The following is a 25,555-nucleotide window of genomic DNA, read 5'->3' on the forward strand; positions in this document are numbered from 1 at the left end:
AGGGAGTGCCTGTGGAGGCCAAAGAAGGCACCAGATTTCCTGGAATTTGAGTTACAGACAGTTGTGAGCCACTATGAGTGCTGAGACTAGAACCTGGGTCCTCTGGATGAATGGCATGTGCTCTTAACCGCTGAGCTGTCTTTCCAGCCCCATATTTTTTAAGATGCATAAATTGATCATGTTTGGAATTTACTTTAAAATACTTCCTAATGAAATTAATAGGCATTGCCAGCAATGGAGGTGTTGTAATACCTCCTGTCAACAAATTACTCAATTTGGGGACCACCGCTATTGGACCCCAACAGGAAGGAGCCATAGTAAAGGGAGTTCAGAAGGTATGAGATGGTAAGTGCTGGAGCCATCCTTGAAGATGATGAAATCTAGAGAGGAAAGTCTAAAACCAGACCTGTCTGCCCTGCTTATAAAAGTCACTGTCTGACCTATTGGGCTGAAACTCACATAGACTAAAGGGAATTGGTCTTGTGTGCATAAATGTTTTATCCCTGGGACTAGCTAATCTGAGATGGTCAGCTAGTTCAATCGTGCTTTCCAACCTGGTTGGCTATTAAAAAAAATGCATACCAACCTCTTTTTGTTTTGAACACTTAACATTTAAGAAATAGGTGCTGGGCTGGCTCAGAGGTTAAGAGCACTGGCTGCTCTTCCAGAGGTCCTGAGTTCAGTTCCCAGCAACTACATGGTGGCTCACAACCATCTGTAATGAGACCCAGTGCCCTCTTCTGGGATGCAGGCAGAACACTGTGTACATAATAAATAAATCTTTTTTAAAAAAGAAAGAAAGAGAGAGAGAGAGAGAGAGAGAGAGAGAGAGAGAGAGAGAGAGAGAGAGAGAGAGAGAGAGAGGAGGAGAGAGAGAGAAAGAAAGAAAAAGAAAGAAAGAAAGAAAGAAAGAAAGAAAGAAAGAAAGAAAGAAAGAAAGAAAAGAAATAGGTGCTAGGCAGTGGTGACACACGCCTTTAATCCCAGCGCTCAAGAGACAAGCAGGCAGATCTCTGAGTTCATGGCCAGCCTGGTCTACATAGCAAGTTCCAGGACAGCCAAGACTACATAGAGAGACTCTGTTTCCCTGCCCCTTCCCCAAACAAGTAGGCTGGAGATGGTGGCATATGCCCACAAATGAAGCACCCCAGAGACAAGATTTGGAAGCCAATTAACATTCCATAGTTAAATTCCAGGTGAGGCTGGGCTACACTCTGTCTCAAAACAAAAAGTGAATTTACCAACTACTAAACTATTCCTATAGTTTATTATGCTTTAACAAAATGGCAGACAAGAAAAGTGCCATCTGCTCTCAATGAGCTCTGATAACAGAACTTGACACAGGCTTTTTAAATAGCTTCAGCTTGCTGGGTATGATGGTACACACCTTTATTCCCAGCTGTTAGGAGGCAGAGGCAGGTGAGTCTCAAGGGCAGCCTGGTCTACATAGAGAGTTCAATGCCAGGCCAGCCAGAGCTACATAGAGTTTGATTCAATAAAATAACGACAACAGTAAACAGAATTATCAAAGAATGGCAACTATCTTCAGAACAAGAAGCTGTGAGACTAAACAAGACTTAACTTCATTGTACAAGGCCCTAGGTTTGAATCCTAGCACAATCCCAAAAGACAAAACCCAAAAATTGTAATAATAATTTACACAGCGTGGCTGGTGAAGATTTCCTGAGGAAACTGCAGTCAAGGTGAGGTGTGGAGCATGGAGAGGGGAATGGATGTTAGAGATGCAGATTCCCAGTAAGAGAAAAGTAAGGTATGTGAATTCTGAGGGAACAGGCTGAATTGAAACGGGGACAGTCATAATTCTGAGAGGGCGGCTGGAGAGCAGACCATGCCAAAGTGTGGTGGCACTAGTCTACAATTCCAAGTTAGTGCTTGGGAAGATCAAGTTCAAGGCCAGCCAGCTTTAGCTACATGGCAAGTTCGAGAGCCTGAGCTATATGGGACCTGTCTCAAAACAAAATATAGCCGGGCAGTGGTGGCCCATGCCTTTAATCCCAGCACTCGGGGGGGAGGTGGGGGGGTGCAGAGCCAGGCGGATCTCTGTGAGTTGGAGGCCAGCCTAGGCTACAGAGTGAGTTCCAGGAAAGGTGCAAAGCTACACAGAGAAACCCTGTCTCGAAAAACCAAAAATAAAAATAAAAAATAAAATCAAAACAAAAAATAAAATGGGCTTGTTCTGAAAGTAAAGAAAATGAAAGCAGAGGGTAAAATGCGGGGAATAAAAGATCTAGATTTGTGCCTCTTTATTCACCATTACTGAACAAACTATGCATGTCTCTCACACATGCACGGTATTCACTGTGGCCTGGTTCAGTCCCTTTCAGCTGGTCTCAGGTGGGGAACATGGTCACAGATGATGACCAAGAATATGCTTGTGTAAGGCTCACCATGACAGGTAATTTTAGAACCATCCTATTCTGGCTATCAGAGACGTAAATTTTAGTGAAATGGTGAGGTGTAAGACATAATCAAGATTATGTCTACCTGAAGACTTTAAGGGGAAGCGGGGGGCTGGGTTTACATTTTTTTTTTTTTTTTTGGTTTTTCGAGACAGGGTTTCTCTGTGTAGCTTTGCGCCTTTCCTGGGACTCACTTGGTAGCCCAGGCTGGCCTCGAACTCACAGCGATCCGCCTGGCTCTGCCTCCCGAGTGCTGGGTTTACATCTTAAGAAAGGGATAAATGGGAAAAGCAAAGGGCCAGGTAGCACATAAGTGGATGCACCAAGGAATGAGTCTCGCTTAGGTTTTCAGGAGTTTAGGTAGTTTTGTTTGTTGTTTGTTGTGGGTCTTTTTTTTTTTTTTTAAGATTTATTGTACATGTACGTGTGTGTGCCTGGTGCCTATGGAAGTCAAGAAGGTGTTGAATACCCTGGAACTGGAGTTACGGATGGTTGTGAACCACCATGTGGATGCTGGAAATGAAACCTGAATTCCATTCAAGAACAAGTGGAGCTAACTACTGAGCCAGCTCTCTACCCAGAGCTGAGCACAGTTTCAAGAGGTTGGATTAAAATTATTGAGTCATTTGAGTTTTGTCCTTGAACAATTAAATACCAATCCAGATGTCAAGCTGGGGCTTGATGTGATTAACCTGTTTAAAGTGAGGCACGGTTCCCAGTTGTAAATAATTTACAAGGAGGGAAGGCCTGAACCAGCACAGAGGGATGAAGTGGGAGGAAAGCGTTTGAGAGACTGGCAGATCTGCGTGGAAACTTGAAGACAGATGGCATGTTACAAGCAGATCACTTTCGTGACATCGAAGCCCTTTGAAATAGTTGCAGGGAAAACCTATAGCTATCTCAGTCTGTCATACTCCAAAACCTCCCAAGTCCAGTTAAACCCTGAGGGTGCCCCTCTTGTACCCCTTTGTCTCTACACATGCCTGTCAAATGTCTACTAGACCTTTCACTCCCTGGATAGTTAGGATGTACCTAGACTCAAGGCATGTCTGCTCCCCCACAGTGAGAGGGCCTCTTTTTTTTTTTTAATCTGAGTTTTTTTTGCTTTGTTTGCATACATGTGAACCACATGCATGCAGTGCCCAGTGAAGCCAAAAGAAGGCATCAGATCCTCTGGAAGTGGAGTTAGAGAGCCGTGAGCTGCCATGTAGGCACTGGGAATTGAACCTGGATCCTCTGGAAGAGTAGTCAGTGGTCTTAACTGCTGAGCCATTCTAGCCCTGGGCCTCAGATCTTTAACTGAGTTCTAATAGGATCCAAGCTGCCACGATGCATTCCTTCACATACCCTCAGGTCCTGCTTGTCCCTTAGATGAACTTGGTGAGATTTTCTAGAGCACGGCATGGAAGACGGTGCCTAAGAGAGTCCTGGAACTGGTCTGCAGTCAGCACAGGACACCAGCCCCAGCTTTACCGTGTTTCTTCCTGCTGTTTCCAGGGCAGAGTAGATCACCCAGTGTCTCTGGAGACTTTCTTTCACTCCCACTACCTTTGTGCTCTGCTTTTCCTCTTCTCTGTGGTTTCTCTTACTACCTACAACTCTGAACTAATGTGCATGCAGTGACCTTTGACCCCAGGCAACTCTCTTGTGCAACCTCCCAACCTTGCTTAGTACTCCCGTCCTGAAGGAGTGGTAAAGCCTCTTAAAAAAAAAAAAAAAGAAAGAAAGAAAGAAAGAAAAAGGAAAAAAGTCTTGATAATCTTTGCATTTCAGGAAGCACTACCTGATAATTCAGCAAAAGTTCAGAATCTGCACCTCTTCAAATATGTTTGAGTCCTAGTGCCTCAAGGCCCACAGCTGTGTGCACTGGACGTGTTCAATAAATATTTGCTGTTTAGTTTGATTTCCCTGAAACCCAAACTGAACTTTCTAACTGTTCTGAGGATTGAGGCAAATTCCAGTAAGACATTTCAAGATCATGTGAAAAGGACCAATTATGATAATGCACTGTTTGTTTTTGATAAGTTCTGTCCCACCTTAACTGTCACCCTAAGATGCTATCATTACCGTACACCTTTTTGGACAATCCAGAGGAGCTGGAGAAGCCCTTGCTTTTGTGCAATGTGTTGTGCCAAAGCTCCATGGAAGGCCAAACCTTGAGTTACTCAGTAACTAACCACAGGGGAATCTGGCTACTGTTTGCTCCTTGCCAAGGTATTACTGTGAGGGCCAAAGACATGATGAACACATAGCCCAGGAAATGAGGCAACAGGCAAAGGCCACATAAATTACCTCCCCACAAGAGTTACTACTCACACTGGAGGCTGGTGAAGAAAGGAACTACTGACCTGAAGGAGGTCAGAAAAATGAGAGGGGAACCAAATGTGATATTCGTTTCTCTCAATGGATTGTCAAGCCAACCCTAGCAGCAAAGAACCAGAAGACCCCATGTGTGCTTTCCAATCTTGTTTCCACTCAGAATGGAGAGAAGTGGTGGGGAATTCTCCCCCAAATTTTCACCTGATACAAGTATTTCAGAAACCAGCAAGATGGTCTAGTAGATAAAAGTGCTTGCCACGCACACTTAGCCTGAATTCCATTCCTGGAACTTCATAAAAAGCAGGACTGTCTCCTGGCCATGTTGTCTTCCTGATGGACAGCGAAGAGGAAGACAAGTGTTTGCATCTTGGTCAAGAAACATGGTCAAGTTCTTTTCTTTCAGGAGTGGAATCCCAGTAGCATATCCCAAAAATGTTGGGTTCAAGAGCTGAGAGTCAGGGAATGCTTGGGCTGGTAACTTCCAGGCCTCTGAAGTAGTTACAGCTTCATCGTGCAGCAGGAAGCTGAGCTGCTAAAAAGAATTGGTTACAGGAATGCAGAGGCTGTGTGTGGCTGTGCCCCTCTGGGATGCATATCAGAGACAAGGATGCTCTAATACAATAATACATGGAGCCAAAGAAAAAGCCTCTGCATTCACTTCTGGGACCGGATTTTGAGAATATTATGAACAAACTTGTGACTAGCCAGAGGAAAAGAACCGGGTGGTGGTGGGTGAAGTTCTAAGCTTTGCATGAAGAAAACAGCCAGTGGGAGGCAAAAAGATGGAGGGTTTTGATACTAGCCTGGGCTACATATCAAGTACAGCCTTGTCTCAAAGTGCAGGAAAGGCGGAAAGAAAATCAAGTGGACCCTGAGTTATAGCCAGGGAAGACGTGGACAATTCCTTCGTAACACATAGAAAAGGGGTTGGAGACATGGCTCCGTGGTTAAGAGCACACGGTAAAAAGATCTGTGAGCCAGGTGGTGGTGGTGGTTATTCCCAGCACTCGGGAGGAGAGGCAGGTGAATCTGTGAGTTCAAGGTCAGTCTCATCTGTAGAGCGAGTTCCAGGACAGCCAGGGATACACAGAGAAACCCTGTCTCCAAAAAAAAAAAAAAAAAAAGCCGGGCGGTGGTGGCGCATGCCTTTAATCCCAGCACTCGGGAGGCAGAGGCAGGCGGATCTCTGTGAGTTCGAGGCCAGCCTGGGCTACCAAGTGAGTTCCAGGAAAGGCGCAAAGCTACATAGAGAAACCCTGTCTCGAAAAACCAAAAAAAAAAAAAAAAAGTAAAACTGGTATTTAAAGAGGGGCTTGTACCATACCTCCCCTAACTGATGGGGGCAAGTACTCAAACCAAGTAAACAGCACTTTTTCCCATCTGTACGCAGAGACAGTAACATCCCAGTAGAGCAGATGAGGCAATGTCTGGAAAGCAGCCAGCAGAGATTCTGGTAATATAGTATTTGAAGTGGCACCTATCACCCTTGAATATCTGGAATTTGGTAAGATCCAATCACTAACAGCAAAATAATAATTAATTACAGGCAACAGAACATTATCAGCTAATTGAAATGATTTTGCCAGGCAGGCACCTAAACACCTCTCTTTGGCCAGCAGACACTGAGGTGGGCTTCTCCTACTCTCCCCTCCCACCAGCTTGGGGGTCGGTCAGCCCCTCCTCCTAGGTGCTGCCACCCTCTTCTAGATTGGACCATGTTAGAGATTCTGTCTTGAAAACAAGTGAACGCTGTGCTGGCTAGTGTTATATAACTTGAGATAAACTGTTTTGAAAGAGGGAACCAAAATTGAGATGATGCCTCCACTAGATTGGCCTGTGGTGCATTTTCTTGACTGTTGATTGATGCTCACAGGCAGTAGCCACCCCTAAGCTGGTGGTCATGGATGGAAGATGCTATATCATCAGTCTGCTATAAGGTGGCAGGCTGAGCAAGCCAGGAGGGGCATCCCTCTAGCCTCTGCCTTAGTTTCTGCCTCCAGGTTCCTACTTGGAGTCCTTCCTCTGACTTCCTTGGATGAGGGACTGGGGTTGGGGCACAGGAGATGAAGTGAACCCTTTCCTCCTTGGGTTGCTTTTATGGTGTCTTATCACAGCAATAGAACCCTAACCAAGACAGACATCAACAACAAAAATAGAAAGCCCAGTTAGTAGAGTGCTTGGTAGACATGCAGGAAGCACTGGTGTAGCTCTTCAGCACTGTGTACGCTGGGTATGGCAGAGGCAGGAAGACCCCCACTTCAAGGTCAGCCAAGGCCAACCTGAGATAGAGCAGACCCTGTCTCAAAGAAATAAGGGGTGTTTACATATTATTGGGTCTTACACCCTTTTCTTCTTCACCCTTCCGTTACAAAGGCGCAGTACTATAACACCCTGCAGTCTTCCCCCTTAGATGCTCTTTGTGATGATGATCTTTCATCTGCACAGAGAGAACCTCCACTGTTCTCGCAAGATGGTAGTTGTCCATTGTAGGGACGCAGCCAAACTGGTCCCCTCCAACTGGGAATCATTTCCAGTCTTTTGCTATTACAAATCGGGTTCCAGGGTTGTTACACAGAGAAACTCTGTCTCGAAACCAACAACAAATCGAGTTGCAGTTGGTGATGGCGTTTATGCCTATGTGGAGGTTGGATTCCTGATGTGGAATGGCAGCTTGAAGGGCAAATTTCCTATCAAGGAGTTCCAGCCATTTGCATTCCCCAAAGCGATCTGTGAAAGGGCCTGCTTCCTCATAGCTTTAGCTGTGTGTCCTCTCGTTTGAATTCTTTGAATTCTTTTTCCTTTCTCTTTTAGAGACAGGGTGGCCACTGTGTAGTCCAGGCTGGTCTCCCAACTCGCAAATCCTGCCTCAGTCCCCTGAGTGTTGATATCGTAGGCGTGCACCACTGTGTGTGTGTGTGTGTGTGTGAGAGAGAGAGAGAGAGAGAGAGAGAGAGACAGAGAGAGAGAGAGAGAGAGAGAGAGAGAGAGAGAGAGAGAGAGAGAGAGAGAGAGAGAGAACCCCTTTTAGGGTGATAGAAAAAAAACATAGGAGAAATAGTGCTTAAAATAGCATGCAAAAATACTATTGAATCACCGGGCGGTGGTGGCGCGGCCGGGCGGTGGTGGCGCGGCCGGGCGGTGGTGGCGCAGCCGGGCGGTGGTGGCGCAGCCGGGCGGTGGTGGCGCAGCCGGGCGGTGGTGGCACACGCCTTTAATCCCAGCACTCAGGATGCAGAGGCAGGCAGATCGCTGAGAGTTCAGCCTGGTCTACAGAGCGAGTTCCAGGACATGCTCCAAAGCTACACAGAGAAACCCTGTCTCAAAAAACCGAAGTGGGGTGGGGGGTGGAGGGGATACTATTGAAAGTTTCTTAACAGGTGAAAAGCTGATAAAAAAATAGAACTAATGTTATACATAGATTAATAATGTTGTTTTGTATGCTACTTATAAGCTTCCACAATGCTATGTAACAAAAAGGAAAGAACTGGTTTTACCACAGAGAACTGTGGCTGATAGCTCCCTCAGCCAAGTAATGCCAACCAGCGCAGCAGCTTGGGAAGGTGGTCTGTGTGCCTTCCAAAGTGACAGGCTCAGGTCACAGTCATCCTGTCCTCAAAAGGATCATGGGAACCTAGTTGTGAGGGTATCTACTGCACACAAACTGAGAGTTTCTTCAAAATTAACTGGCCTATACACTTCAAAAACACCACTCACGATGGACAGAGTACAGAGCTGGATGGTAGGGAGCCGGCTCTTACAGAAAGCCTGGTAACCTAAGTTTTTTTTTTTTTGGTTTTTCGAGACAGGGTTTCTCTGTGTAGCTTTACGCCTTTCCTGGAATTCACTTGGTAGCCCAGGCTGGCCTCGAACTCACAGAGATCCGCCTGCCTCTGCCTCCCGAGTGCTGGGATTAAAGGCGTGCGCCACCACCGCCCGGCGGCGGTAACCCAAGTTTAATCCCCAGGAACCACATACGGGCGCAGAGAGCACCACAAAGCTGCCCTCTGCCCCCACACATGCTATTGCTCATGTGTACCTATAATCACACACATGCATCACACACACACTAACGTTCTAAAATATTTATATATTTATTTGTTGTGTGTGCGTTCTTACAAACATGCCACAGTGCATATGGAGGTCAAAGAACACTCATGGGAGTCAGCTGTCTTCTTCCACCACGTGAGTCCTACAGACCAAACTCAGGTCACTGGGTTGGTGGCAGGTGCCTTTACCCACTGAGCCATCTTGCTGGCCCTATACCCACTTTGTGTCTATTGGTTCTGTTCATGACTACTCCCTGACCTTGAGTAGAACCTCATGAGATTTCTAGCACATGCCTGTGCTAGGTCACACCCCTCTACTTGCCAAACAGGCGACTTTTTAGTTATCTTTAGTTTAGGGTGATGGGGAGCCATTGAGAAACAAACTCCAGCATCTGTCCTTGAAGTATCCTGCTCCATCAGGCAAGAACTCAACATGGCTTCAGTCCTGATGCTTTCCTATCCAGATAGTGAAGCATTCCCTACAGTTTCTCTCATTCCAGACAACTCAAATTCTTACATCATAGAATGTTGAACACAGGAACAGCCATCCTGGTGATAGGATTTGGGGCTATTTAGAAGAGGAAAACAGAAATAAATAGCCCCCCGCAAACTCCTAAAAATATTAGCAATAATACACAGAGACATAACTTGGCTTGTTTGGTCTTTAAGAAATATTTCAAAGTCGGGCAATGGTGTGGGCAGAGTACTTGGGAGGCAGACACAGGCAGATCTCTGAGTTCAAGGCCAGCCTGGTCTACAGAGTGAGTTCCAGGACAGCCAGGGCTACACAGAGAAACCTTGTCTCGAAAAACAAAACAAACAAAAAGAAATTTTTTTGAGTCATGCAGATCCTACTGAGGAGTCACCATTAGCAAGGCCCCTCCCCACCAAAACTGAAGAAAGGTCTGGACAAGAAGTTATTGTTGAAATTAAATGGTGGCAGGCACATACAAGGAAGACTACGGGGCTCTGATCCTTCTATGAATCTTGTGATTGATGAGTGTGTAGGAATGGCAATCAGTGGGCGACAGAATGACATCATAACGGTGGTCATACGAGGAAAGAGCATCATCAGGTTAGAAGGCTTGGAAAGAGTCTACACAACAGCTCTTCAGCAGAGGAATCCATATCCCTCCCCAAAGGGCCTGTTGACTGTGGTGTAGAATTGGGTTGTGTACATTTTCATGAAACTTTTTTGCTACATAAACTTTTGTGATTTAAAAAAGACAGAAATATTTCAATAGTTGCTGTCCTTGCTCACAGTAAAGGAAACAGATGTGGGGGACCACACCTGTAATCCCAGCACTTGGAAAGTAAAGACAGGAAGATCAGGAGTTCAAGGTCAACTTTGGCTTCCTAACAAAGGTGAGGCCTGCCCGTGTGAGGCGAGAATAGTCAAAGCAGTTGTTCCCTATGGTGCCCCCCCTCTTCTGCTGTCTCCTGATTTGATTCATCAGAACTTTTTTCCTACAGAGCCCTCCCGAGTCAGGTACCTCCTGAGCAGGTTTGAATTCTCCGTGTTCTCCTTTTTTCCTTCTAAAGGTGACAGGAGAATGGGGCTGTGGGCAAGGAGGGGAGGCCACACTTTCCCTCGGCCCGACTGAACTCTAGCTTCTCTACTAATTAAACAACACTGGCTGCTATACTTTGCTTAACCCTGGGAACTGGTCATCAGCCTTTGACCTCAGCCCTCCTCTCCTGACCAGCTCCCTCCCCCTCCCCCACCTGGCCTCTGGACCTCTGTCAGATTTAGAGGAAAGAAGCAGTTCTCGGAGTTACTGTCTCAGACAGCACCATCGCCTCCTGCCTGTCTCTGTAGAAGCGCATCGGCCATGAATCCCAATGGGAAAGCAAGTCCGGCTGCGGGAGAGAGGTAAGGGGTGGGCTATCCCTCGGCCAGCTCTTGCTGCATTTTCTGACCTCTGAAGGACTCACAAGGATGACCTCTGACACTTTTGAGAAGACCAGGCCCTCTCCCTGGTAGTTAAGTCAAAGGCCTATTTGGAAGATCTCATTTAATCTAAGTCACATCTTAGGTTCTTAGCTCCTCAAGCAAGGGAGTGCCTTCCCAGGGGAAGAGATGGGCAATCCAGAGGACATGGCCAGGGTAGCCTCCTAATTTGTTTTACGCTCCTCTCCTACTCAATCGCCCCCTGCCTCGGGACTAACTCCCAAAGCCCTGCTCCCTTTTCAGAGAGACTTCCCTTCTGGATACCACACCCTTCTTGATGTAAGTGTTGAAGGAACTGGAAGTGAGGGAGCCTGGCCACTGTGGTTTCTCTTTATGCCAATAGAGCTCCAGGGCCCCTCCAGCTTCCAGTTCACATTTGCACATGGCCAGAAGAACAAAATGGGAAACACAAAACACTGGAGATGGGCGATGATCCTCCCTCCCTTCCTCCCTCACCCTCCTCCCTCCGTCACCCTACCCTCCTCCTTTCCCTTCAGTGTCCACTTCTGGAGCGGTAGAATTGGTTTCAGACCACACAATCCACGCACCCTTTGCCTACCCTCAGCCTCGTCAGCCCTTCTCACTGAGCAGACTATCTTGGCAAGTCTTTACTGCACTCTGCCTGACTTTTTCTTCCAGAGGGGACTGGAAAGACTCAGGGCCCAGATACAGACTCCCTTCTCTAGACTCAGGTTCCCCAGAGCAACTGGGAGTAGCCTGGCCCACTCTCTTAGCTACGGATATATTCTGGAGAATATTTCTTGCTTTACTTTATTGAGTTTCCAAATTCTCTTGCCAATCTCATTACTTCCTGTTTTAAATTGAGGTATTATGTAGCCCAGGCTGCCCTCGTACTCACGATCCTCCTGCCTCAGCCTCCCAAATGTTGAGATTAAGGGTATATACCCCATCACACCTGGCTACTGTTTCATTTTTTAGAAAGATATCAAACTGCACATGGTAGCATATGCCTATAATCCTAGCATTTGGGATTGGGAGACAGGATAATCAGAAGTTCGAGGTCGTCTTTAGCTACGGAGTGAGAATGAGGCACTCTAGGCTACTGAGACCCTATCTGAATCCCTAACACCTTCAAAGTGAGATTATCTTTACTTTTAGTGACCCCTGTTAGAAGCTTTGGAAAAAACCTGAAGGGACAGAAAAGAAGGAGGGCAGAACTAAGGTGGAGGCAGGGAAGGTCAGAGGGTAAGGAAGAAGCCTTAACTGAATCTGAGGTCAGATTAAATGAGGAGGGAGGAACCCAGGGTGACGTCCAGCTTTCTGGCCTGCTGTCAGGATCCTTGGTTTGAAGGATGGAAGAGCAGGTGTGTGGTGGGAATACCAGCTCCACGGGTCACATCTCACTACGGAAGTGGCAGGCCTTCCAGACGGGACTGTCCGGTGGCCAATAGTCAGTCTGGAGGTTCGAGTTCAGCCTAAGCCACAGAGCTGGGACTCTTGAGCAAGCAGCTGCTCCCTTTGCTGCATTCATTCTTGCCCCTCTTGGTCAAAGGCTTTCTGGCCTTTAAGATTCGGGCTGTATTCCATCTGTGTCTGGGGGCTCTTCTCCATACCTTCAGTGGCTCCCTTTCTTCTCTGACTCTCCACTGGGCACTCTCCACAGGAAACTGCATTCTCCTTCTCCGAACATGAACACACACCTATTTCTAGTATATAACTGTCCAGGCAAGGAGCCTAGGATTGGTCTTATCCTGGACAATGACGCTTAGCTCAAATGCAAAGACGGCTACACTCCTATGCTTCTCAGGGATAAGTGGTGTCCAGTAATGAGTAGTGACGGTTCTGTGCCCTTTTAGGAAGGTACGACTCCTCTCTCTGCTACTCATCAGTGCCTGGGGCTGTGTGATCTGTCATGGAAATCCTGTGGATGACATCTGCGGAGCGAAGCCCCGGGACATCCCCATGAATCCCATGTGCATTTACCGCTCTCCAAGCAAGAAGACCACTGAGGAGGATGGCCTAGAGTCAAAGGTCCCGAAAGTCCCGGAGGCCACCAACCGTCGGGTCTGGGAACTGTCCAAGGCTAATTCTCAGTTTGCCACCACCTTCTATCAGCACCTCGCAGACTCCAAGAATGACAATGACAACATTTTCTTGTCACCCTTGAGCATCTCCACAGCTTTTGCTATGACCAAGCTTGGTGCCTGTAATGACACCCTCAAGCAGCTGATGGAGGTACAGTGAAAAGCCCTCTCTCTTTCCTGGATGGGGAACATCTCTTGGACTTCTTTACGCCTAATGAGCGAGCCTAAAACAATACATCAGGCTGTGTGGTGAATCCACTGTGGGTTATGGTTCTCTTTGAGTCACTACTTCATGGGTTGAGATTCTTTTTCTTTTTTTTTTAAATGACTTATTTTTTATTGTATGAGCATTGGGTTTTTTTCCCCTGCATGTGTCTGTTGGATCCCCTGGAACTGGAATTACAGACATTCATGAGCTGCCATGTGGGTACTGGGAATTGAACCTGGGTCCTCTGGAAGAGCAACCAATGCTCTTAACTGCTCAGCAATCTCTCCAGACCAGAACTATTTTTCAAAATGACTCTTAGGTTTTTGAGAAAGGCTTTTACTGTGTAGCCCAGGTTGACCCCACACTTACTATAGGTAGCTCTGGCTGGCCTTGAACTTGTGATGATCACCTGGCCTCAGTCTCATGAATAGCAGAATTACAAGTATTAGCTACCATGTGGCTAGTTATTTTTTTAAGTAGTCAATGAGTTACTACCTGGATGTCTTCTTTATAAATGTTTCCTAGTCTCTCCTATTTAAAAATTATTTTACTTATAATTATTTGAGGGGGAGCACACATGTGCTGTGGCATGTGTGTGTAGGTCTAAGGACAACTTTCAGGAGTTGGTTCTTTCCTTCTACCTTGTTCAGGGAAGGTCTCTCATTTCTGCTACTCTGTATAGTCCAGGCTAGCTGCCCTGTAAGCTTCCAGACGGTTCTCCTGTCTCTACTCCCCAGAGTGCTATTATAGGCGTGTTGGGGTTACAGATGCCAGCCACTCCATGTGGCTTTTCATGGGCTCTGGGGATCAAGTGCAGGTTGTCAGGGCTGAGAAGCGCTTGTGCCTGCTCACTCCTCTTGCCGGCCCATGCTCCATGCTATTCATGAATGGGAGAAGGCTGGTGTCACAACTTCTCTTCAGCCATTCTTTCTCTCTCTCATTCATTCATTTTTTGAGACAATGTCTCACTCATGTTGTCTTTGAACTTGTGATCCTCCTGTCTCTACTTCCCAAGTACTGGGATTACAGGTGTGTACTACCAGTTATTTGTATGTTCATTTACTATATCATTTATATATATATATATATATATATATATATATATATATATATATATCTCAAGCATTACTTCTATGGTGGGTCATATGCTGGGTGAAGACTCTAGTTCCTGTCCTGGTAGGGAAAAACAATTTGCCATCTGGTGAGCTCAAGCAGATTGACTCTTGGGGTAGATTCTAGGGCTCTGTACTGAGACTTAGGTCCCATGAAGCCTCAAAATCTCGAAGATAAAGAACACTTTGGAGCTATGGGCAGTACTGATCATTTCTGGGCAGTGACTTTCCCTTTGGGCAGGGCAGGGAAGAGGGGAAGTGAAAGTGGAGTAAGCTAAGAAGTGCCATGAGTGAAGTAGCCCCGGTGGAGACAGCAGACCCTTGCTCTGCCCGTGGCTTCAGCGTCTGCTGGCTTTCCTCAGGCTGAACCTCACTCTGGAAACAAGGACAAATGGCAGGGAGGCAGCAGAGTCTCCAGCATGGCATACAGTGGTCGTGTGAATCCAACACCGAATTCTGCAAGTTAGGAAGGTTTACCTCTGCACACGTGGCTAGTTCCCACTACACTTGACTCATTTGTTCAGACTCAGGGATGAGGTAATGCACACCTCCACTCCATAGAAGAGGGCTCAGCTTCTAGAGGCTCTACGCTGCCTCTTCCGTGTTGCCAGCACAGTGCATACGAGACTGTCCTTTCCCTGGTGTGTTACTGATGCTCGTGTGAATGACAGCCGGTGGCACATTAGAAACCCCCGTCACCAGTGCCGCCTCCTGAGCCCCATCAGTAAGCATCACACACACTGGCATCAGTCTCAAGCATTTCCTAATATTCCATCTCTGTCCCCAAATGTGAGCGTAAATGTGACCCTTCCTATAAAAAGACACAAGAGCTGGAGACTCAGTGGTAGAGCCCTTGACTAGTCATGCGCAGAGCTCTTGGTTTAGCTTCTATTGGTGCAAAATAAAAACAAAAAGAAAAGACCCGCCCGGCGGTGGTGGCGCACGCCTTTAATCCCAGCACTCGGGAGGCAGAGCCAGGCGGATCTCTGTGAGTTCAAGGCCAGCCTGGTCTACAAAGTGAGTTCCAGGAAAGGCGCAAAACTACAGAGAAACCCTATCTCAAAAAACCAAAAAAAAAAAAAGACCCAGAGATAGAACATCTCTTCTAATCCTAACATGTCCTCTGAGTCTCTTCTCCAGATCTTCCAAACATGTGATGGAAATATAGAAAAACAGATCTCTCTCTCTCTCTCTCTCTCTCTCTCTCTCTCTCTCTCTCTCTCTCTCTCTCTCTCTCTCTGTGTGTGTGTGTGTGTGTGTGTGTCTGTCTGTCTGTCTCTTTCTCTCTCTCTCCCAGAGAAACCCACAGAGCTTTTAATCAAAAGAGTGATAAAAGGGGACCTGGTGAGAGGCGTAAAAGGCTTGCCTTGCATGCATGAGTCCTAAGTTTGATCGCCAGACCCCATGTACAGAAAGCTGGGATTGTGCACATGCTTATAATTCCAGAACTGTGGAGGTAGAGACCAGCAGATTCCTTGCAGACAGCCATTTTATCCTAATCAGCCAGCTCCAGGCCAGTGAGAGACCCTGTCTCACAAAGGGGAAAGATGGGCGTGGAGATATAGCTCAGTGGTTAGAAGAGCTTCCTTCTCTTCCAGAGGACTCAAGTTAGATTCCCAGCATCCACATCCGGCAGCTCATAACCTCCTGTAATTCTAGCTATGGAAGATCCAGTGCCTCCTTCTGGACTCTTTAGGCACTCCCACACATGAGGCATTCATTCACCACCCCCCAAATACACATGTTTTTAAGGAAGAGAAAAAGGCACATGGTGCCTGAGTAACAACACTCAAGGTTGTCTTCTACCTCTACATAGCTGTGCATACATACCCATGTGCACACAGCACACACACAAGCACAGAGTACATAGCAGAACAAAATCAGGAAAACTGAATCAGAAGAAAGAAAACCAAAAAACCTTTTCCCATCGAGGACAGAGCATAGAAGGGGGTGGGCAGCCTCACCATGCGTGCTGGTGATGAAGAAGGTGGGTGTTTGGCTCTGTGACAGTGTCGATGGCTCGGACAGGTATGCGGGAACTTTTAAGTCCCTTTTAACCCCGAGACTCTGATTCTGGGTTCATTTAGTTCCTTGCTGACACAATCTTTGCCTTTCCCAGCTCTTCTACAACCAGTATTCCAGAGCCCTCAAGAGGTGCTGACCCAAGCAGATGCTGTGGAAATGCTTGTTACCATGAGATACGACATCTTGGTCCCTTTATCTGTTGAGAATTACCAAGATGCCTTCTCCCTTCACAGTCAGAAAGTTCCCTGTACTGTTCTATAGTCCCTTAAAGAGCAGGTGGCATTCCTCTCTCTTGGTCTTTCCCCATTACATTTCCTGCCCTTTATTCTTTTTCTTGCATAGTCATTTTCCAAACACGAGCTGAGTGTTTAGGCCACACTGGGCACTGGAGGGCACTGTACTGGAGGGAACTAGCCTCTGAGACAGCTGTTGGTCCAGCCTTGTACTTGGCACCCGCGGTGACTGGGCTGCCCGATCACACCTACCACTGTTTGCTTTTGTCATCTATAGGTTTTTAAATTTGATACCATCTCGGAGAAAACATCAGATCAGATCCACTTCTTCTTTGCCAAACTGAACTGTCGACTCTACCGCAAAGCCAATAAGTCCTCCAACTTGGTAGCGGCCAACCGCCTGTTTGGAGACAAGTCCCTTACCTTCAACGAGACCTACCAGGACATTAGTGAGGTTGTCTATGGAGCCAAACTCAAGCCCCTGGACTTCAAGGTAAGTTGTAGATGTCAGAGTCCTCTCCACTCATCCTGAGAAGGGAGAGAAACAGGATCCAAATTAACACTCCCGTAGTCATCAATGGTTGATGGAGGCCGGGGACTAATCAAAACCCTTGGCACACTAACCCTTACTTAAGCCTTCAGAGAGCAATGGCACTCATGCCTTCTGTTATAGAGGGTACTACAAAGAAGTTGAATAAGGAATTCCTTTTTCGTTTCATCTACCATGCTCAAATATGTCGTTGATGCATGGTATGTGTCACACTCCCTTGGAGATTCCTGAAGCACACAAGCTATAACGTGTTTTGAGGAAGTAAAATAGCAAAGAAGTACCTCGACTTCTGTTTTAGTGATTGTTCTATTGCTGTGAAGAGATACTATGACCAAAGCAACTTATAAAAGAAAGCATTTAGTCGGGGGCTGGCTTACAGTTTGAGAGGGTTTAGTCCATTTCCATCCTGGCGGGAAGCATGGCAGCAGGCAGGCAGGCAGGCATGGGCCTGGTCCACAAGCAGGGGGAGAGAGGGGAGAGAGAGAGAGAGAGAGAGAGAGAGAGAGAGAGAGAGAGAGAGAGAGAGAGAGAGAGAGAGAGACTGGGGCTGGCATGGGCCTTTGAAACCTCAAAGCTGACTCCCAGCTACATATTCCCTCTAACAAGGACACACCTAATCCTTTTCAAAACTCCTTAATCAACTGGAGACTAAGCATGCAAATACATGAGTCTGTGGGGGCTGTTTTCATTCAAACCACCACCGCTTCATTTAGGCAGCATTTTCTTTCACTATGGAGCCCTGGCTGTCCTAGAACTCACTCTGTAGCCTAGACTGGCCTCGAACTCACAGAGGTCTGCCTGCCTCTGCACGAGTGCTGGGATTAAAGGTGTGTGCTACTGTCACATCTTCTAAACTCATTTGACTACAGGGCACTCATCCCTCTCATCCTCTTAACCATGCCATCACGCTTTACTTCCCATAGACCATGTTTGGAAATGACGCTTCTGTGAGTTTAGGTTTTCCAGAATCAGTAGCTAACACTGTACCTTCTGTCCTTCAGACTGCATTCCTCTTTCCTCTTTCCTGATCCTTTGCCTCCTCTTTCTTTTTCTTCCTGTAACATTTATTAGTAGGCTGATCCCTGGGTTTGACTGCTGGCATGGCCAAAGATGCACTGTATGAAAATATCAGTGACGGTGTATCGGATGTGTGAGGTTTCCTGAGTGCGGGTTAAAGTGGTGTCTTCTGAAGCCAGCACTGGAAAAGAGCAGAGAAATGATGACCCAAATACAGTCTGCAGGTGGAAACTGAAATTCAAGGCTCATTGAGGTGCACAGGTGATAGGGCTATTCCTGTTTTTCTTTAGGAAAATCCGGAGCAGTCCAGACTGACCATCAACAACTGGATAGCTAATAAGACTGAAGGCCGCATCAAAGACGTCATCCCTCAGGGAGCCATCGATGAGCTCACAGCCTTGGTGCTGGTTAACACCATTTACTTCAAGGTACTCCATTGGTCCTGGACAGACCCCAGGGACTCCCCCTTGCTATTAAGCTCACCCCTTCCACATCTTTGGGCATGTGTAGTCAGATCCCTTCTGAGAAATGGTCCATGCATAGTCTAGACAACCATATAAATTTCTGAGGAGCCCAGAGGTCCAGGGGCTTAATGATGTCCCCAGGTTGGGGCAGAACATGTGTACTTACAGACAACCCACCATCCTTCAAGGTGTGAATGGTGATAAAACTTTTGCACTTGTGTGATAATTTCTGTCATCCAATTAATGTTTTCTTTTCTTTTCTTTTTTATTTTGAGACAGAGCTCTGGCTGTCCTGGACTTGCTAAGTAGATCAGGCTGGCCTCCAGAGATGCACTTGCCTCTTCCTCCTGAGTGCTGGGATTAAAGGCCTGTGCTATCACACTAAGCTCAGTTGATGTATTTAAAAATTGAAACAAAGTGACTTTACTGATGAATTTCTCCACTGCCTAGAGCAACTTCTATCATATATAACTTCTTGGGGTTCTAAAGCTCCAGGTGCTGGGCTCACCTCAGACTAAGAAGGGGCCTGTGATGTGACCATGTAAATGGCTTGTTTTCCTCAGAGTCCAGGGCTCTAAGGACTGCTTTAGTCTGATTACATTTGAGGAGAGGGAGAGGACAATGGGAAGAGACACCATGGACCTGGAGGAGCACCCCTGCAGAACTGCTGGAATTGTGACATATGTATTTTATCCTTAGACAGGTGTCGTTTGCATTCCCCCTTGCTCCCTGTGGCCCAGCGACTTAGCCGGTCACTGCTAGTGTCAATCACTCTGCCTCTCAGAGCTTCCCTCTCCTCCAGAGCAGCAGACTGCATTTCCACAGCATGCTACCCTTTACAGTTGATGGAGCAACTTGCTATTTATTAGCACTCTTGATCCTCATACCACTGCTAGTGAGACCTTGGGCCATTTATGCAGTATGAGTTCTTTGTTGCAAATCTTGACTCCTTGTTTGAAAGTGTACAAATTCTTGGGAGTTACTGGGGACTTTGCTATGGCCCGATTTCTGTATCTATTGAATGGTAATGAGGATCCAGCTACTTTTAGGATTACCAAAGGGACAGAGTAGGTGAACACAGGTGAAATGCTCAGTGAGGTGTTTGTACATCCTCAGGGTACACAGTTAACATTCTGAAGTCATCGGCTCTTTCCCATGCCTAATTGGCTGGTGAGAAACCACCACTCAAAAAGAGTTCAATGACTGATCACAAGAGCAAAGAGCCAGAAAATGATAAGGGATGATGGGGGGGGGGGGCAGCCAGGATGGATTCTCTGCCTGGCAGGACTTCCAGACAAAATTCCTGGGATTGCTGTCTGAGTCTGGCCTCTAATTCATCAGGGACAGAGCACAGAGTCCAAGGCTGCCGCTGGGGACAAGGGGGTGGACAGCAGACAACACCAGACAGAACAAACTTGCAAAGAAGTCTGCAGGTTATTCTTGGATTTAGACTTTTCTGATTTAAAAAGAAGAAAACAATACCAGGTTGGCAAGATGGCTCAGCTGATAAAGGTGCTCTTGTCAGCATGCCTGGCAACCCGAGTGCCATCACGGAACCCACATGGTGGGGGGAAAGAGCCAGTTCCTACATGTTGATAAGTTGTCCTTTGATGTCACACTCACAGTGGTGCACCCTTCATCTCAAATGTAAATAATAATAATAATTTATTATTATTACTATTATTGCTAGAAATCTGAAAAATATAGAAAAAACACAGAATGAAACACACAGAAGTAACTGTACCACGCAGGCATAATTATTAGCCTTTTAACATATATCTAGTTTTTCTAATAACTACATTTATATGTTGATGTAATCAGATAATATGATTATGTCCCATATCAGTAAATATTCTGCTAGGATATTTTTGGTTGTGGTTTTGGTTTCTCCAGACAGGGTTTCTCTGTATAGCCCTGGTTATCCTGGGATTCGCTCTCTAGACAAAGCTGGCCTCGAACTCACAGAGATCCACCTGCCTCTGCCTCCCGAGTGCTGGGATTAAAGGCATGTACTACCACTGCCCAACTGATGTTTTTGTTTTTTGCTTTATGATTCTCCAATCTGACATCTTTCAGGGCCTGTGGAAGTCAAAATTTAGCCCTGAGAACACAAGGGAGGAGTCATTCTACAAGGCTGATGGGCAGTCATGCCCAGTATCTATGATGTACCAGGAAGGCAAATTCAAGTACCGGCGTGTAGCAGAAGGCACCCAGGTGCTGGAGCTGCCCTTCAAAGGGGATGACATCACCATGGTGCTCATCCTTCCCAAGCCTGAAAAGAGCCTGGACAAGGTGGAGCGGGAACTCACCCCAGAGCTGCTGCAGGAGTGGCTAGACGAGCTGACGGAGACGCTGCTTGTGATCCATATGCCCCGTTTCCGCATTGAAGATAGCTTCAGTCTGAAGGAGCAGCTGCAAGACATGGGCCTTACTGATCTGTTCAGCCCTGAGAAGTCCCAACTCCCAGGTTGGTATAGGAGAGAACCGCCTCCTCTCTACTCCAAGGTAAAGGTTTGACCAAGTGTGGGAGAGTCGAGGAAAGCATAGAGTGTCAAGTCGGGATACCTGGGTTCTGATCCTGGCTCTGTGATAAGCTGTGGCGATCCCTTGCTCTTCTCAGCCCCCCGTGAAAGGTTTCTTGTTTCTAGGCATCAAGCCAGTACTGTCGTCCTATGAATCTGTTTCTAATAGAGGAGATGAAACCAGGTGGGGAAGGATCTGAAAAAGCACTGGAATTCAAAGAGACAGATAGTAAAAGCAAGGCATGCTGGGACATGCCTGTAATTCCAGCACTTGGGAAGTGGGGCAGAAGACAGTGTTCCAAGCCAGCCTGGGCTATTTAACAAGACCTTGTCTCAAAAGTGCAATAAAACAGGCGCTAGAGAGATGGCTTAGCAGTTAAGAGCATGGACCGTTATTGCAGAAGACACATAATCAGTTTCCAGCATCCAAGGCAGACAATACAACCTCTTGTTACTCCAGCTCGAGGGCATCTGACTCTGTAGGTGCCTGTACTCACGCACACACACACACACACACACACACACACACACACACACACACACACGTGCACACACATGCATGCACACAAGCATGCACACACTTAGAAATAAGAAAATAAATCTTGAATAAAATAAAAATATGATAGTCAATTAAAGTTTAAAAATGGACCTTAAAACACCTTTTTTATTTTTTCCATTTTTGGTTGAGACAGGATCTTATGTAGCCCAGGTTAGGGTTAGCCTGGAATCCACTGTGCAGCTAAGACTGGCTTTGAACTGATTGTGCTGTCTCCACCCTGAGTGCTGGGATTATAGGTGTGTGCCACCATGTCTGGTATTATCGTTTGCTTATCCATATACTTATTTGTTGTTATGTATGGTGTGTATAGCGGGATGCACAAGTGCCACAGTGTGTGTGTGTGTGTGTGTGTGTGTGTGTGTAGGTCAGAGGACAACTTTCAGGAGTTCAAAGCCATGTGGATCCCAGGGAGTAAACTCAGGTTGTCAGGGTTGGTGCCAAGTGTCCTTACCCTGATGAGCAGTCACTGGCCCCCACATATCTTTGTCAAAAAGAAGCCCAGAGCTGGGCATGGTGGCACACGATTATAACCTCAGCAGTCAAGGCTGAGGCAGGGTGACAGTTTAAGGCCAGCCCAGGCTACACAAAGAGATTCTGTCTAAAAAATACTTCAATCAGGTAATTAGATTTATCTTTAAACTAGCTTTGAAAGCCAAACTGTTCAGAAATATTACCATTTTTGGAACATTTTTAATATATGGAAAAACATTTTTACGAGACATAGTTGGATTTTTCTTTAAGAACAGAGTCCCATCCTTCCACCTTCCCCAAGAAGCTGACATGAGATTAAATTCACAAGATCCAGGCCAAAGAAGCCCACATAACTCCCTGTTTGTAAGAGGTGTCCACCGAGGGGGTGGAGGTTTTACTAGAGGAGGTTTAGCTTCTATTTCTCACACCACCCAAAATGATGTCTTCATTCAGACCCATCTCCTGTGTGGCCTGAAGCCGAATCACAGCATCCCCTCCCTGTTCTTCCTTCCAGGAATTGTTGCAGAAGGCAGGAATGACCTCTATGTGTCTGATGCATTCCACAAAGCATTTCTTGAGGTGAGTCCATCTCCCTCGACCCTCTGTCTTTTCTGCATGTTATCAATCTGCACGAGTGTCTGGAGTTTCCTGCTGTGCTCTATGGTAGAGACAGCGGGTCTGTTAGCAGCAGGACAGAACTGTGAAGAGGCAAGCTTGCAGTGTTCCTTTAATCGTGTGCGCATGGAGAAGTGTGAAGCCTCCATATGGCATTCCAGCTCCCGCTGCTTGACCTTCGCTCCTGCTAGAGAAGCATAGTTAGAGAGTCGCCCAAGGCAAAGGAGCCAGCAAAGGCCACTAAGAATTCTGAGATGTTTCAAGAATATCCAAAGCATGGGGTAAAAGACTGAAACCTAATCTGGACAGAATGGGGAAAGGCATATGCTTAAGTGGGGAACAAAAGAAAGGGGGCTCCTAATGAGTGTGGGTCACCTTAGTGTCCTCAGGTGTGTTCTTGGAGAACTAGTGCCATAGATATACAGCATTTCAGGAAACCTAGTTAGGTGGGCACATGTTGATCTTGAGAGACTAACTACCCACAATGGTGTGCTGGGATCTGAGACGTCCCAGTGAGGAAAATGGCGGAGTCTTGCTCAGCCTGTCTTCCCCCAGCTGAGGTGAGCACAGAACTGTGTTAGAGTAAGTCGTGACAGCTTGTGGAAGTGCTGGTTCTCAGATGCTGAAGTGTGGATCCATAGCATTAGGTGGAGATCTTTACCCTTGGAGACCGAGGGGTGGAGCCTGACAATCTGTTTCTTTACCCAGATCCTCAGGGGATTTTCACATACAATCAGGTTTGAGGCCCAATGGTGTAGGCTGTTCTTCATGGATGCTAAGACTGAGCAGGAGATGGGCCAGCATTACAGTTTACAGGACTTGAGTTTGCCAAGAAAGGTTGCAATCAGAGGGAAAGGTTCAGAGTACAGTGCCAGAGAACTTAACTGTAGGATCCAAGCTCAGTGGAATCTGAGGGAAGCAGAGGATGAGGAGACAAGAGGTTGGAGCTGGCTATATCTTATCTTCACACTACTTGGAAGTTTGGCTCAAGAATGAGCATGAAATAGATGTGGGACAGCCAAAGGGAAGGGAAAAAAACATTAGCCAGCCCCACAAAGCACAGAGATCACAGGTGCTTTATTAAGAGTCACAGAGAGTAGGCAGAGGCAGGAGGATTGCCATAAGTTCCAGGCCAGCCTGGTCTAAAAAGAAAGCTAAAAGCCAGCCAGGGTACATAGTGAGACTGTTAAAAGAAACCAGAGTAGGTGGCTGACACTGGAGGATCTTGAACAACAGACTAGCCTCAGCTACTAGAAAACACAGCAAGATCCTATCCCAGAGTAGAGGTAAGTAACAGTAATGTTACCAAGTGTCAGACATTTTTTGAAGGCATCTCTTCAGATGTGCCATTTAAATACCGTTGCCTCAGGTTATTACTCCAAGAAAAATATCTCATCCAACTGGAGGACTGTCTTTTCATAAGCCATAGGTTCTGCGTAGCTGTTTGGGGTAGTTATACCCGGGATTTTTTTTTTTTTTTTTTTTTTTTTTAAGCTTCAAGAGTGAATCTATTTCAATTACAGATCTCCGATCTTAAATCCTGAATTTCTCTTAGCAGTTGGTTCAAACCAATGCTCTGTGATTGTGTTCAACCATGCTACCAGAATGTGACTTCTAGTTCAGGAATTACACTTGTGGAACTCTTGCAAGGCTTTGGATGAGCCCAGCGCATGACATCCACTGGGTGTAAGAATGAGTAGGTGTCTGGAAGGAGCCGCTTGTGTGGAAAGCCATCAGTGCGGGGAGCTGCAGGCTGTGTGTGTGTATGTGATTTACGGGCCTGGGATGGACTGTGGGTAGCTAATGCTTGTTTCCTGTGTGACCCGCAGGTGAATGAGGAGGGCAGCGAGGCAGCAGCGAGCACTGCTGTCGTGATTGCTGGCCGTTCACTGAACCCCAACAGGGTGACCTTCAAGGCCAACAGGCCCTTCCTGGTTCTCATAAGGGAAGTTGCTCTGAACACGATTATATTCATGGGGAGAGTGGCTAATCCTTGTGCGGGGGAACTAAAACGTTCTTAATCTTTGCACCTTTCCCCATTCTGCTGTTGTCATAGAAGTAAAAATAAATACGACTGCCACCTCACAAGAATGGACTTTTCCACTTGAAGACAAGAGACTGAGGCACAGACAAGATGCTGTTGGGGCATCTGGTAAAGTGACCTCTCCAATTCTTCTCTACCCAGTAACAACTTCTGGGTAAATGAAGGGGAAGAGTCCAGTCATGGCAGCACACACCTAGATCCTAGTACTTTGTAAGACAGAAGCAGGAGGATTAGGAATTGAGGCCAGTTGAGGCTGGGCTGCAAAGTGAGAGACCCTGTCTCAAGAAGACTTCCCTCTCCCCCAAAAGTAGAAAAGAAAACCATAAAAAAAAGAAGAGGTAAATATGTTACTATTTCATCTTGGAGGATAGCAGGCATCTTGAAAGGGTAGAGGGCCCTTACATTCTCAGTATTCCTACCATATTACAAAACTCCAAAAGAGTATAAACAAATTAAATAATCTTTATATAGAAAAGACAGAGATTCAAATATGAGTATTAAACCTTTTATTTCTCAAACCACTCACATGCATAATGTTCTTATACACAGTGTCAAAATAAAGAGGAAATGCATTTTTATACAAACAGAATTTCAAGTATACATTAATAGACTTTTCAGATTACTAACCAAGTTGCTAAGGTTTCATTCACATTGTTCTTAAAGCTGTTCAACAAGAAAGCTTTTGCTAACTGCTTAAATATGTTTATATAAACCCACATTTGAACTCTTCTTTGAGTCCCCCTCCCCTGACCCTCCTGCCCTCCCCCCTCCCCGACACAACAGGGCTCTAGGAGACATGCTATCCCTCCAAGAATGATTGGCTTTTCACCAGGGGAAGACAGTCAGTCGACAGGAGGAGAGTCCGAGGACACCTGTCAAATTAAGGGGAATGAACCTGGTCCTTAGATGTGATACACTTCTGAATGATGTTCTAGTGCTCTTGTAGTTTCACTT

The 25,555-nt window shown here is 46.4% G+C and overlaps 1 protein-coding gene across 4 annotated transcripts; it reads left to right on the top strand.

Annotated features, from left to right (window-relative positions):
• Positions 1-11,535: 11,535 nt before the first annotated feature.
• Serpinc1 (serpin family C member 1) lies at positions 11,536-24,688 on the top strand. Of its 4 annotated transcripts, none has more exons than XM_052736596.1 (6): positions 11,536-12,932; positions 16,637-16,852; positions 18,217-18,354; positions 20,467-20,857; positions 22,457-22,521; positions 24,387-24,688. In XM_052736596.1, exons 1-6 carry the CDS (start codon positions 12,660-12,662, stop codon positions 24,576-24,578), a joined length of 1,275 nt encoding a protein of 424 aa, XP_052592556.1. In that variant the 5' UTR covers positions 11,536-12,659; the 3' UTR covers positions 24,579-24,688. The 4 variants fall into 4 exon arrangements, with proteins under 4 accessions (XP_052592556.1, XP_052592558.1, XP_052592557.1 ...); XM_052736598.1 differs by having other exon boundaries at positions 12,531-12,932; positions 20,524-20,857; XM_052736597.1 differs by having other exon boundaries at positions 12,531-12,932; positions 18,217-18,333.
• Positions 24,689-25,555: the final 867 nt, after the last annotated feature.

The sequence above is a fragment of the Peromyscus californicus genome, unplaced genomic scaffold, assembly GCF_007827085.1.
Source record: "Peromyscus californicus insignis strain IS unplaced genomic scaffold, ASM782708v3 Scaffold_14__1_contigs__length_90479793_seg_2, whole genome shotgun sequence".
Classification (NCBI taxonomy): Eukaryota; Metazoa; Chordata; class Mammalia; order Rodentia; family Cricetidae; genus Peromyscus; species Peromyscus californicus.

Excerpts from the sequence above, each read along its gene's own strand:
- Serpinc1 (XM_052736596.1), top strand. The coding sequence starts at position 12,660 with ATGAATCCCATGTGCATTTACCGCTCTCCAAGCAAGAAGACCACTGAG. Across the intron at positions 18,355-20,466 it reads TTAACACCATTTACTTCAAG|GGCCTGTGGAAGTCAAAATT; the intron begins GTACTCCATTGG and ends GACATCTTTCAG. Across the intron at positions 22,522-24,386 it reads TCCACAAAGCATTTCTTGAG|GTGAATGAGGAGGGCAGCGA; the intron begins GTGAGTCCATCT and ends TGTGACCCGCAG.